The 13,817-nt window shown below is 51.9% G+C and overlaps 5 protein-coding genes across 5 annotated transcripts; 2 read left to right on the top strand and 3 right to left on the bottom strand.

Moving 5' to 3' along the window:
* Nucleotides 1-945: 945 nt before the first annotated feature.
* Nucleotides 946-3,626, bottom strand: SCP_1603300 (predicted protein; the record flags this gene model as incomplete). Its single annotated transcript, XM_027764778.1, has 5 exons — nucleotides 946-1,854; nucleotides 1,911-2,098; nucleotides 2,278-2,358; nucleotides 2,416-3,451; nucleotides 3,501-3,626. The coding sequence occupies 5 exons, from the start codon at nucleotides 3,624-3,626 to the stop codon at nucleotides 946-948; spliced, it is 2,340 nt and encodes a 779-aa protein (XP_027620579.1).
* Nucleotides 3,627-7,934: 4,308 nt separating this feature from the next.
* On the top strand, nucleotides 7,935-8,534 carry SCP_1603290 (hypothetical protein; the record flags this gene model as incomplete). The annotated part of the gene is made up of 1 exon (XM_027764777.1): nucleotides 7,935-8,534. The coding sequence occupies one exon, from the start codon at nucleotides 7,935-7,937 to the stop codon at nucleotides 8,532-8,534; it is 600 nt and encodes a 199-aa protein (XP_027620578.1).
* Nucleotides 8,535-9,075: 541 nt separating this feature from the next.
* On the top strand, nucleotides 9,076-9,572 carry SCP_1603280 (hypothetical protein; the record flags this gene model as incomplete). Its single annotated transcript, XM_027764776.1, has 5 exons — nucleotides 9,076-9,114; nucleotides 9,163-9,219; nucleotides 9,273-9,374; nucleotides 9,425-9,462; nucleotides 9,509-9,572. 5 exons carry the CDS (start codon nucleotides 9,076-9,078, stop codon nucleotides 9,570-9,572), a joined length of 300 nt encoding a protein of 99 aa, XP_027620577.1.
* Nucleotides 9,573-10,368: 796 nt separating this feature from the next.
* Nucleotides 10,369-11,140, bottom strand: SCP_1603270 (hypothetical protein; the record flags this gene model as incomplete). The annotated part of the gene is made up of 4 exons (XM_027764775.1): nucleotides 10,369-10,427; nucleotides 10,491-10,549; nucleotides 10,597-10,727; nucleotides 10,781-11,140. The coding sequence occupies 4 exons, from the start codon at nucleotides 11,138-11,140 to the stop codon at nucleotides 10,369-10,371; spliced, it is 609 nt and encodes a 202-aa protein (XP_027620576.1).
* A 1,396-nt stretch (nucleotides 11,141-12,536) lies between these two features.
* SCP_1603260 (hypothetical protein) lies at nucleotides 12,537-12,991 on the bottom strand (the record flags this gene model as incomplete). The annotated part of the gene is made up of 2 exons (XM_027764774.1): nucleotides 12,537-12,898; nucleotides 12,958-12,991. The coding sequence occupies 2 exons, from the start codon at nucleotides 12,989-12,991 to the stop codon at nucleotides 12,537-12,539; spliced, it is 396 nt and encodes a 131-aa protein (XP_027620575.1).
* Between the last annotated feature and the right edge of the window lie 826 nt (nucleotides 12,992-13,817).

Genomic DNA, 13,817 nt, shown 5'->3' with positions numbered 1-13,817 from the left:
GGGATCCAGCTCGTGAAACTTCGCCATGTCTTTCAACGCTAGAACCTCTCCGATGAAAAAACTGACAAAATTGCAGACACAAGAAAATCCACTTATCGACTGACTCGGTTCATCTCACACGTGAGTGCCCTGTGAACTTGCAATCTACAACGAAGACAGAAAATGAGTAACACATATGCAATACCTGCGGCGGCACACCTACCTCTGTGAATGTGTTACTGGCACAACCAGTACAGGCATAGGACCGAGAGTGGTGCGCTTCTGACAAAATTTCAGAGGGAGTTAGAGGTTGACTGTGACTGTCCCATCACCCGCCACGACTTTTCTCTGCTATCGCTTATTATTTGAATTACTTTTATAGCCACTTGCACACAATTGGAGGTAAAGTGAGTTACTAGCGACTGCGCCCGGTGTGCACCGGGGCCGCAGAGTATGCATTATTTGCAGCTAGGAAGACGTTGGTGCTTACAAGTGCACACTGAATTCAAGTCTGAGCCTTAAATTGGCGACTGGCCGTGGCGAGCGTCATCAGCACCAGCAAAGTAATAAGCACACTTCGAGAGACGGCAGAAAGTAAGTAAGGATTCTTCGCCACAAATCCTACTATGCCCACTCATGAGTTCCACCTTCCGGTTTCCTCCTAATAAAGTCAGAGCGGTCCGGACAATCCAAAGGTATTGGTCCTCCCAGCTGCATCCAGAAGTCCGGTTGAAGCCAGACAAATTACCCAAGGGTCGTCACTGCTAGTCACGAGTAGCAATCTTGCCTTCGCATTCACCCTTCGAGTTGAATTGAAACCAGGGGGCATATATGTCGTACAGAATGCGGCGGAATCACTGTCGAATAAGAGACACTGGAAAGACTGAGGAGCGGCATCGCGAATCACGTACACGGACAGTCAGAAATCGACTCTAACCACTAACCGTTCTGCACTCACTCTCACGCTCATTTCTTCGACCTACTCGACTTGGGACCCTGTCGCGCAAAGTCGGTCATATTGATCTTCGCTGGACTAGGCCTCAAACAGCGAGGGTTGTATCGGGGCTGTCCAGGCAGATGTAAGAAACCAGTGGCTGATCCTTGTGCCTCAGTCTGTCTCCGCTTTGCCATCGATCGTGTGATAGGTCCTGTGTAATCTGCTCGAGGCACTGACGGTACTAGAAACTTGATCATATTCTCTGGATCTTCACCAACGGGCTCGCCGGTCGCCTTTCTTTTTCGCGAAGGGGGAATTACTGGCACCGGATATGCAGTCTGGGGAGCGGACGACGTGGTGGATGATGACAAAGAGAGCCAACAATCACGGGATGGTGATGATGCTCGTGAGATAGTGTCGAGGTCAGTCTCGAAGGAGGACGACGTAGTGGACGATGACGAAGAGCGCCGATGGGCGCGAGGTAGCTTCAACGTTCGTGAGATTCTGTCATGGTTAAACATCTCATGGGCGCCAAGGAAGTCTTGCCAGAATACATTGAACTTGGAAGGATCTTTCCAGATCTCAGCCACCGTCGCTCCCCTCGGTTGGCCAACCACAAATGATGAATTGAAATCCATGACCGCATCCAGCCATTGTTGAATCACAGGGTTCAAGAAATGAACTCTAGACGTGTGCTCCCTTTGGAGTTGGTTGCAAAATTTGCCCTCGCCAGCCATGACATCCCCATTACGGTAAACTCTGCGTTGGTCGAAAAGGTCAACCATTGTCTTGGACAGAATTTGCGGTGGCAGATCGTGATCCAACCATAGCAAGCTGCAATAGAGTACAACCCAGAGTAGTGACTCCATGTCGTCCTGGATTGTCTGAGCTTCAGGCCTCCAACTCAGCGAGCGCTGTGACATAAATCGGAAGGTGCCCTAAGGACATCCTTAAGCAAGTGTCGACAAATTTTCCCAATCGAATTGGTGCTTACCACTTTTGCGGGATCGCGAGCCTCGCCCTCATTTGTCACCAAACATGAAAGTTCCCAATCAAAAAGATATCCGTGCCGTGCCGCGTTCACCCCGTTGGGGTTCCTGGACAGGATGATGTTTCCTAGGCTGACGTTGCGGTGCACCCTCCGTTTCGCATTGTCTTCGATATTGATGGCACCCATCATCGCTTTAGACATGAAGACTATAAGCAATATGCAGCAGAGAGGACAATTGGTTGCATGCCTTGGTATGCATCGAACGTCCCCTGAAGGAGCTCCTGTGTCCCTCTAAAGTGCTGGAGCCCATACCCGACGGTACCTAACACTAGTCGATAATGCACGAGAGGGTGAAAAGGAGCTTGATCACATTCATAAGGGGCTTGATCGTGTTTATGCTTGCACACCCAGTGAGCGTGCTGAAATTGGTCGGTCTGCGTGCATTGCAGAACTGTGTAAATCGTCAGAATATGATGCAAGGGAAGCATGACAACCTTTGAAAATATACCTCGGTCGCCTGCAATGTCGCCATTCTTCCTCCTCTCGACTTCATTTATTCGATTTACCCTAGGCCGTTGCTCTAGGACGTCTCCGTGGCAGATCAATTGGGGAATATTCGGTACACCAGCACGGTGTAAGTCTTCCAAAACCTCACCCTCCTTTTGGCATCTGCCGTTGCATCGCCACGTGTCCTTTAGGAACATCATTTCCCCCTTCGAATTATCTGCGCTCACAGCCCAGTAAGCCCTCGTTCCTCGACCCGTCATTGAGACAGGTGAGATCACCGGTCGAGATATCAGTAATCGACGCTTTATAGAATTGTCATCGACCATGGTAACCGCAACCACATTTCCCGGCTGGTAATGCTCCTCCATCGCGGCAACCAGCGAGGTCCGCTTGCTGAGGTCCAGCTGGAACTTGACATGGTCTCTGATTGACTCCTTGAATAGCTTCTCCTCTTCTTTGGTTGCAGGCTGGACAGTGGGATCATAGCCACGCTGCGAGTACGAGGCATGGGCATATCGCCACAAAAATGTGCAGAGGAATTCAGCGTTGTAACGCAGGTCAAATGATTCTGAGACGATCATTCCAGCACGATCCCAGCGAATAAGTCGGGCGCGCGATCCAGACAACGAGACTGAAAAGTAGAAGCTGCGATGCTGATGGGCACATGCCTCGGTTGCACACGCAATGTTCCTCCCCAGCCCCCGGTCGGCCCGTGTTCGAATTCGCTCGCCGTCGACGTTGGGAATAAAATTGTGAGAGGAACGATTGCGACCAAGAGTTGGATCTGTGAAGGCATCCAGCCCGGAAGAAGGTTGGACTTCGACGTACAAGTCGGTGTAGCCAAGGCAATTGTGGATTGTGGATTTCGGTTTCACCAAGTCAATGACCTCCTCGGAGAGGCCGGAGACATGGGGAACCATTGAACCCACATCCCTGCAATTCACGCCAAATGAAGTCGTGTCGACAAAGACAAATCCAGGACACCTTGGGGGAGACTTCTTCGCAATGTCCGCTCCGGCGCCATTGATGGCAATTATCTGAGGCCCTATTACATATGTACGCGATAGACGAGCCTAAAAAACGCACCAATGGTTCAATGATCTGCTGTCTGTATTTAGCTTCTGCAGGCACGTCTTTAAACGCCTGCCGCGCAGGCGGCATAGCAGACATATCAGTCTCGGGCAGAAACTTTAAAAACTCGTCAACAGGCATCGGGCCAATCGTAAAGGATTTGGCACTGTCTGCGATTTCGCAATATCGCCTGTCGGCGTCCTCATCGGTAGCCTCCTGTTGCCACACCTTGTTTTCCAAATCAACCTTGGCCAGCGGTGTAGCCGTTGCGGAATATGCGGAATGAGAGGTGTCAGAGCGGTGGATTGTAAAGGTTTTACAGGGTTTTGACGATTGTCAAGATCGGGGCATGGTGACTAGCAGCACTTCAGTGTCGAGTAGAGAAGAGAAGATGAAGTGCGCTCAGAGGGTTTCAGCTTCAACCACTACGCGGTCACGTGCTTGCGGGCCATGAGTTCATGGGTAAGCGGATTTTTATTTGCAGTTATTGACATTCAGCGGCAGATAGCATAATCCCTTGCTTCCACAGCGCAATTCTGATCCGACTAAGTGCATAAATAAGAGTTTTGGCGCTATTCCGAGAAAATTTTCAGTCTCGAATTTTATTATTTTGGGTGTTGGTCGAGATATGGGCGTAAGCAGCCTCAGAAATGCATGAAGGACATCGAAATCCAAAAATTCGCGCGGATGCCGTTGACGTCACGACTGCATCGCACGTTCTGACACCCAAGCTCATCTACTGCAGCAATTGCTTTAATTTTACTTGGGACAAGTGCTATGAGCATCACAAAGTCGAGCCATAGTGTTATTTTGGTTGAAATTTGAAGGGATTGCTTCCAAGTGTATAAACACGCTTCTCCAAGCGCTTCACCGCGTTTGGCGTAGGCGCTGGGGCCACCTTCCCGCTGACTAAGCAGCCGTTCACTTTGGAGGGGTTCCCCTCCCCATCAGAGCTCGGGCGTTGCAGCCGTGCAACTCATTTCCTGGCATCATTGTAGAAGCAGCTCTGATTAAGCCCGACCCACTGCTTCCTAGCCACCATTTTGTCCCTTCGGATATTCGTGGTCATAAGTCTCCCCTGCTCTCAATGAGTTGCAACCGATACATTTCTTATCTTCCAGGTCGACAGCTTGACTGACTGCGGTGGTCCACGAGCACCTTAGTAGTCAGGCCCCAGAAAATCGTCGAATACGAAAATGCCAACTCACCGGCATTTGTGGAAAGACGCGCGCGGATGCAAGTAACCTTTCGTGTTCTTCGCGGCTAGCTCACATGCTTTTGAACTACAAGAAAAGCTCCCGTCTTTGTATGGCTGGAACGAGGAGAGATTCGTTAAAGGGTGAAGTAGGCGGTCGCGTACATAGGGAACGAATATTTGTTGACCCCTCCTAAGTATGACACAGGATGTCCTCAGAGCGCCCTCGCCAGTCATCCAGCGTCTGCCCTTCCACAATCCTCTAAGTGCGCCCTCGTGCCATGGGCGTACCTAGGATTGCCTCACGCGGACCATATCTGTAGCTAGAACTTTCCGAGCGCAGGCAGTGTTTGAAAAATGGACCTGAGCGATAGTGCAGTACATAGCACAAACTGTGAACGACGTGTTTTCCTCAGGCATAGGAAAGGAAGCCCATCTGAACAACTTACGGAGGTGAGGAATCACGACGAGCACACGCGCGTCCAGAGTGACTAGAAGGCGGGGGTTCTATCTGTCTACAGGGGAAAAAAGAAATGGGCAGTTAGTATCTAGCTTAGCGAGGGATAGGAACACGTCACAAGAATGAGATAAACTCGTTACCTTGAGAGAGCGATGTGCTTGCGAGTGTTGCGCCCTGGACGCGGCATCGGAACGGAGGATTGGCACTAGGTGTGGCGGTTGTGCACTTCTGCGATGATTAGTGGCGATACGAATTAGCTCGCACCAAAACCAGGGAGGCAAGGGGACTCGACGACTTACAGTAAGCGCGCGAAGCCGCCTCCCATGGTGGGCCGTGCTCAAGTCTTCAAAGCTTCAAAGCTTCAAGCTACACGATCGCGTGACCGCCATGATCTGCACGTGCCCACTGCAGTGTCGGGCCGTGTCCGACCTTGTCCAACCGTGTCCGAAAGTGTCCGACCTCCTGCGACCTACGACGACAGCACGACTGCCAGGCGTGTGCTGAGGCGTGTGGACCACCTGGGCCATACGTCGGCGCAGGTAAAGCAGTGCGTAGCTGCGTAGCTATGGTCCCTGAGACCGCGGCGTTGCCAGGCGTGTGCTTAGACATGTCATCCTCGAGTTGACACGTCGGCGCAGGTAAAGCAATCGTCGGTTGGGTGTGCTGTTTTCGTTGTCTGTCTTTTCAGCCGTGAGGGCGACAAGCCTAGCCGGATACTGGTTCTCTAGGGCGCAGAAACTGAAAATGAATGCCGCTTTCCGCATCATCGACTTTCCAAGTTTGATTTTTCTCTCGCGAGTTCCTTTTTTCCTCCTGCAAACTGTTACACCGATGATCAATGACCTCCCGCCGCCACGGTACTCTCCCGCGTCAATTTCGCCTCCCGCCGTCGTATTGCCCCCACGACACTGCCGCTTGGCGGGAGACGTCGAGGGCGGGGTCAACGCTGGAGTTGCGTCGGGGGTCAAAGCGTCTGCCGGAGACGACGGGGGGAAGACGTACTACTGGTCTTCGCGCGTGGGTAGATCTCGGCATGTCTGTGAGCCCCATATCGCAGCCGTCTCCTCTCTGGCAGGAGCTGGACTGTTGTGCATATTTGGCAATGACGAGCATTTGGAATTCGACATATCCCTCTGTGCTAGACAGCCCTCCAGAAAGTGAGTCGGAAGGTGGGTGAGATGGTCTTCGCATTTCTCTCTTCGTCGTTTGACGCGCGCATACAGCTTGCCGGAGGGCTGTATGCATACCATGACACCGAGTCGGACGCGCAGCTAGACCGTACGCTCGCGTCCAACGTCTTGGCAGGTGGAGCACGTCGGATTGTCTATTCGTCGTGGTTATCTGGAGTTGGTAGAGTTGCCACCTCTCGCAGGAGGCAGGCCTCGCCAAGAGGTCTTTTTAGCGTATGTTGCGTACAGATGAAAGCCATAGTGAAGCTCGGATATCCGCACGATGTAAGGGCTTTACTCTGAGTCCCACCGCCTGATTGTCGCCCCACGACTTTTGTTCAGACGTCCGAGTTGCTGTGCGTGTGTAAACTCTACAAGTGGGCGCATGAGACGCAACAAAGGGTTTGGCAGAGTTCTCATGTCTGGCTGCGAGAGAGGTTCTCCAGGTCTCGGCCCCTTACGATTGGCAACTCGATGCTGTTCCGTCAGGGCATCCCTCAAATTTCAGTGCGCGTACTGTCAGAACGACAGCGGCAGGCAGTGATGGGCCTCCATAGTTGACTGTATGTGGGCAGAGCTTTAGGTTTGTCATTGATCCCATCCTTAATGAGATCCTGTACAGTACTAATCCTCGTTTGTATTGCTCGCGCGCGAACTCACCAAGGTTTGCCCAAGCTTGCTGTCCGACGCCGTCTTGAGCTAGTGCTGCTAGTGCTGCTAGTGCTGCTAGTGCTGCCGTCGTCTGTCGTTATCAGTACGTCGACATATGTCGTGTTTCTTGGGGTACGTCGCATCACTGACCGAGCAATACCAGGTATGGCGCCTCGCTGATAGAGCAACACCTTGCCACGGGTCACTACTGACTGTATTGCGCCCATGTCGTGCAGTGGGTTTGCCGGGTATGCGCCCACGCCAGCGACTATATGAAAGCGACTGCCCGCAGTAGAAGTCTCTGGGAAAGTAGCTAGCGTCGCCACCAGGCAGTGTACAAGCACAAGCTGTCCGATGGATCTGCTTGCTTCGCGGGCCAGATCAAGAACCTGCACAAGGACGGCGTGGTCGCAATTAAGCGGAGATGTGCGATGGCATGTGGCGAGGGTGAGGGCTCGCCAACGTCGTCAGCGCTGCACGTAAGCGGTGCGAGGTACGTTTCCTCGAGGCTGCGCGCGAGGCGTTCGTCGAGAACACTGAGTGAACGACGACACACTGCTCTCCTGCGGGAGGACATCCGACCCGTGCAGAATGGATGAGGCATAGAACATTAGTACTGTCACCGAGGTGAGCTGCGATATCGTGAATTTGCAAACTGTTCCCAATCCTTTATATAATTGGTGTAATGCCTGTTGACAAGTTTCTGGAATTCCTGCCGAAGCCTGATATGTCCGCGATGCCCCCTGCTGTGCAAGCATTCAAAGATCTGCCGGCAGAAGCTGAGCACAGGCAGCAGATTATTGAACCATTAGTGCGGTATTTAGATTTTTCTGTCTATCACAAATATTAAATTTGTACAGATTATTGCCCTCAATGGTGTTGGAAGAGGCGCCACGAAGTCGCGGCCAAGATGTCCTGGATTTGTCTTCATAGACACAACCTCGTTCGATGTGAATCGCGGAGAGATAGGTTCAATGAATCCCCATGTTTCCTGCCTCTCCGAAGAAGATATTGGCTCGATGAACCCAAAATCGACAGTCGCGAGCTCTATTTCTTGCGCCGACCTGTATATTGACGTCCAGCAGCATCCTGGTCTGGACGCCTTCACAGATCCAGCTCAAGGCGATGATCGCTCTGCTCACGATTTCATTCTGAATATCTACGATGAACGAACTCGAAATCGGGCCGAACGAGGGCTGGGGATGAACATTGCGTGCGCTCGTCAGCATCGCAGCTTCTACTTCTCTGTTGCACTGTCTGGATCGCGCGCCCGGCTTATCCGCTGGGACCGTGCTGGAATGATCGTCTCAGAATCGGTCGACCTGCATCATGATGCGCAGCCTATCTGCGAATTCCTGTGGCGGTACGCCCACGCCTCGCAATCACAGCGTGGCCACGATCCTACTGTTCAGCCTGCGACGAAGGAGGAAGAGAAGCTCTTCAGAGAATCAATCAAACGCCACGTCAAGTCCCAGCTTGGTCTTAGGGACCAGACCACGCTGGCGGCTGCCATGGCGAAACACTTACCAGCCAGGAATTGTGGCTGCTGTTACCATAGTCAACAACAGTTCTGAAGAACGCAGACTCCTGATATACCGACCAGTGGTCTCGCCTGTCTGAATGATAGGTCGAGGAACTACAATCAGCCCTCGCGCCGGGAATAATGTACCTTGTGTTTACCGCCCTAGTGTATTATCTCCAAAGCTACGCAGCCTTACACGACGAGTTTTTAAACCTTCAATAGGAACTTACAGAGATCTGACCAAAACGTGACAGGCTCTTTTACATCCCTGTAGGAATGACATAATGTTAATGGCTATATGATGCGGAGCCTCGGTATTAACTGGTCGATGGGCAAAAATAATCTAGTGAGTTCACTTGGTCGAACGTACCACGAAGGCTCCCTCTGCTATGTGACACTGGGAAAGTTGTCCCTGTGTAAGTGTACCGCAGATCGCTGATCTGGGACTTCTCGCTCCCCCGACTTTGACTCTCGCCGTCTACGCTCACCAGGCGTCCAGCGCCAGTTGTTCCCTATCCTCTGCCTGTCCCCTTTCACCTGCTGCTCGATTCTTCGTTCTAGTTTCTTCTCTCTCGTCTGCGGATATATCGACCATGAATGGGACGATCGCCCTTCGCGGCCGACATTATAAAGTAAGTTGAAGGTCTATTGACTCGGTGTGCTCTGAATTCATCTTGCAGACTGTCAGGAGTATATTCCAAGTGCAAGGATCCGTCGGATGGCGTGAACTGGTGGAAGTATGTTGCTTTTGAGTGCATTTTGTGTTGCATTCAGCCTAATGATCGCGCAGGCCTTTCAGAGTATGAGCTTTAAGGTAAAAGCCACAAAGGGCTCCGTTCATAAATTCAGTCCGCCTAGCACGATTCCCGGGCGCGCTTTTACCTGGCACAAGGTAATGTTTCTCAGTGTCCAGAAGGGCTTCGGGTTTCTGACATAGTGCAGCCGCACTCTTCGCAACTACGCCCGGATCATCTGCGAATGTGAGTTTTCTCCAGAGCTCGCCGGTGCTAGCTAACGCGTTTTTAGATTGAGGGGAGACCTGTCCCAGCTTTACCATTGGAGGGTCGAAACGTTCGTAAGAAAGAAGTGAAGCAGAGGGGTGCATTTGTAGAAAACTTCGTGAAATGAAGATAATCATGCGCGCGCGCGATTGAGAACAAATAGACTGCGTAGATCTTCATAATTATAATCCTTTCACCGACGGATTACTTGTACCTTTGTAGATTAACCCTACTGTATCTAGATTACCAGATCCGATCACTCACTCCACGCGAATCGCGGCCGGCAGTTGCCGTTCCAGGGAGTGCATTCTTGGCACTTGCGATGTTTGGCTGGGCGACCGCGCGCGTACCTCCTCCTCGTCTTCTGTTTGCTTTCACTGCTTCGCCAATGGCGCCGTTCTCGTTTAGGTGCTTTTGCTCCGCGTTACGCGAGCTCGGGTCTCGGATTTGATACCATCGCTAAAGGCACAGGTTGGCTGAGAAATGCCAGAAAAAACCATACACTCTTCCATAGGTGCGCGGTCGCTCTGCCCATGTTTATAAATTGTCACAGCCGAGAAGGCGGCTGTAGATTTTCTTATGCTCTATCGGTACTCTTCTGGCGAGTCGCCCGAAATATTAATTGTTGCAGAAGCGCTGGGTTTGCCTTGCGCGTCATCATCCCCGGCGACGCTCTGCGCCTTCGCCAGTGTCGAGCGGGAATACGAACGAATTCCACTGCATTGTCGCATGTCGTGAGCGGGCTGGTTTTTGGGATTGCAGAGGCGCTCAGTATGTGGGTATCTATTTTCTATCATCGAGCGCGAGCTTTGTTCCGTTGCAGATCTCGAATTCTGGAATGGCAATCTGACTCCCACCCCACAGCTCCTGTCGCCCCAGGACGAATCACCGTGTCCGCCTGGGAACATCCGCGCACCCTGCCCTGTAATCGCGGTACGAGTGGGCTACAATCCACACATTGGGAGTCAGCAGAATTCAGGAAACATATAGGCATACAAAACACGTACATAGGACACAATCGGCAGGACTACTGTCTCCCCCTGCACGGCCTGCCTCTTGATAGTAGCTACCAAAGTCGTCAAGAAGAGCTAGAAGGGGTGAGAGAAGGCCTACTTTTCAAGATCCTTCGGCAAAGAGTGATGGATGACGAAACGAACTGCCTCCCAAGTTGTCAGACACATTCTTCTGAGATCGTGTGAGAATGCCATGCCGTTGGATTTGTTGATACCCATTCCGAACGCGTTCTGCGCAGAACATTTAGCAAAATTGGTCAGACGACGATGAGTGATCCAATTACTGTAGCCACTATGATTTTGCACTTTCCGTCCTGCCACATATCTTGGTTATGCTGCCTCTCATTCTTGTCCATTGTCCCATGGTAGGGGAATGCCGACAAGTGATGAGCATTCCGCAACTCTGCAGCAATGTGCTCGCATTTCTTTCGACTTGTAGCGTAGATGATACCGGTCTGTCCATTATAGTTGGTTCGAATGAATTCGACAACGTCTGCGAGAACGGCACCCTTCCATTTCTGTCGAACGACGTAGTTCAAATTCGTGCAATTATGGGATTCTGTCAAGCGGAGGCAATTAGGCATCCCGAGACGATCAATAACATCGTTGACTGCTTCCGGAGGAGCTGTCCCAGTAGGTGCCATGATCCGAACTTTGGGATACTCAATTCGCATGAGGTTGAGCGCTTTGTACTAGAATTAACACATAAACCATCAGCAGTCTACACTGAAGGAAAAGAGGAGAAGCAGAGTCTCGGAATTCTCTTCCCCACGTGGGGATCCAATGTGCCTCATCGAAACTGCACAGCGCTATCACATCGTTCTGATACATCATAGGCATGGTATTCCTCGTCGCAGCACTAAACTGGAGTCTCTCTGGTGTCACGTGTACGCCAAGCGCGGTCTATACTTGGTTTTGAGGCGCGCCATGTCCGCAGCAGTTTCTTTGTTATCTCGATTTGATTCAAACACTACGACGTCGACGCCTCTCTTCTTGAGAGCACCCGCTTGATCCTCCATGAGAGCTATTAGGGGGCTGATCACAAAAGTGGTTGATCCGGATTTACACAACGCAGCGAGCTGAAAACACAGGCTTTTCCCGCCACCTGTAGGCATCAACACAAAGACGTCGCACCCAGACAGTGCTGCATGATCGCCTCTGGCTGATGCTTTCAGAATCAATTGATACCAAATACTTCCCAGAGCTTGCGCTTGATCTCGGGATAGTACTTGTTCCTCGCCAGCTCGCCGTTGTGTGCTGTGGAGGAAGAGGACATCGTGGCTTGACCAGTATGGCAAGGAAGAGATGATGGAGGTGTAGCAGGTGCCGGGGGAGGGAGAGGTCGGACATCTTCATAGAGATCTACTATATCACCATTCGGCCCATTCCAGTAATCATCGCTTCCAGGTTCAACGTCGTCAAGCGGAGCGCTAGCAGTGCCTACTACCTGCTTCCAGTAGTCGTGCTACTGCCTGGGAAAGCATTCCCATATTCGCCGCCATATAATGTCGTTGAAGAAGACTGGACCGTCTCCTTTGTCCACGAGGGTTGTTTGCTCGGAAAGAGAGCTAAAGGAAGAAGCTGCGTAGTACTGGGAGTGGGGGCCTGCGAGGACCACGAGGGGGGTGGAAGGACGGGCTGGTCACCTCGGTTCACCGCTGAACGGAGCGCTAAAACCGAAGCAATTCTATCTCCGGCCAGTTTGCTGCAGACAACGGACGAAGATTCAGTGTTGTCGTCACCATTACGTTACACAGATGACCTACTCGAGATGCTGGAGTAAAACGATGTTGTGACTACGGCCTTCGCCAGTATTATGTTTCAGCATTCTGTCAGATATCAGACCCCACAGGTCAAAGTTACTGTTGAGGATTATGCTGAGATGATCGGCTTCAGATTTCTAGGAATTCTTCAGCATTCTGCCCCGGGGAAGGCAGTTACAATACTGACCCCAATAAGATCTGACCAGTCCAATGGCAAATTCCGCGACGGTAGCCCAGCAGGAGTCACTGCTGGTCGTGGCGGGTTGGCTAGTATTCTCTAAGCAGAATGCTTGATAGGCGATGGATTGATGGGGCCTGGGGCGTGGAAGTCTAATGTCCGATTCAACGGGAGCTCTCTTGCCTTGCCCTTCACATCAGAGATGAATCCATTCTCCTTGCCCGGTGCGGTGTCAATTCTCGGACGCTTTGTTGGCCCCGTATGTTCTTGATCTATGTGGGCATCCAGGGAAGGGCGTTTACTTGGGACACTTGACACAGAGGCAGAGGGAGGGGTGGTATCCGTAGAAGATATGCTGATATACAAGTGGTCTCCATTGGAAGGAAGCGCGAGTGGAGGGGTTTTACTCTTGCCAAAACGGGGTGTAGAAAAGGCAGGAAGGATCGTCGTTGTCTTGCGCACTGACGGTCGTGATCGTCGGCGATAAGCAGCTGAGAGCAGATGAGTCATGTTTACGCACCAGTACTAGTGACATGCTCGTGAGATCGAGCCATCGAGTACACGTTTGATCTGAAATACGGACACCTCAAAGCCAAGCTTACATATCGCATTAATGCCCTACACTCGCACCACACAGTTCCGAGTCAATATACGCTAACGTCGAACACCCGTGCGAGGTCACATGATGTGAACGCGCAGCACGCGATCGCGTCTGATCGCGTGACCGCCATGCTCTGCACGTCCACTGCCAGGTCGGACCTTGTCCGACCGTGTCCGACCACGTCAGCCTGCGACCTAGGACGACAGCACGACTGCCAGGCGTGTGCTGAGGCTGTGGACCACCTGGGCCATGTGTCGGCGCAGGTAAAGCAGCGTGTAGCTATGGTCCCCGCGGTGTCGCCAGGCGTGTGCTTAGACGTGTCATCCTCGAGTTGACACATCGGCGCAGGTAAAGCAATCGTTGGGTTGGGTGTGCTTTTTCCTGGTGCAAACTGTTACGCTAATGATCAATGACCTCCCACCATCATGGTACCCTCCCGCGTCAACTTCGCCTCCCGCGGTCGATTGCCCCCACATCATTGTCGCTTGGCGCGCGTCATCGAGCTGCACTGCCTGCATGGTGGTGGATTGGATTCTACATGCACGTCCGTTGCTTTGTTCTCTGTGTTGCAGACGATGCTAACGTTGACAAATCTCACACCGCAAAAGCTACAGCAGCAGAGGTATACCAATACCCAAGGCCTCCGCTGGTGCTGGCGCAGCTGAAGCTGCTTTTTTCCGCAAGATGCACGATAGATTCGGTAGTTACCATGAGGAGGCGGGCAGATGTGCAAATGCCGGCACAGCTGCACAGAGGAAATGACTCTTGACCGGTAATTA

Source organism: Sparassis crispa, assembly GCF_003851025.1.
Source record: "Sparassis crispa DNA, contig_000015F, whole genome shotgun sequence".
Classification (NCBI taxonomy): Eukaryota; Fungi; Basidiomycota; class Agaricomycetes; order Polyporales; family Sparassidaceae; genus Sparassis; species Sparassis crispa.
The sequence above is the reverse complement of the archived record's forward strand: the minus strand, read 5'-3'. Positions and strand labels throughout refer to the sequence as shown.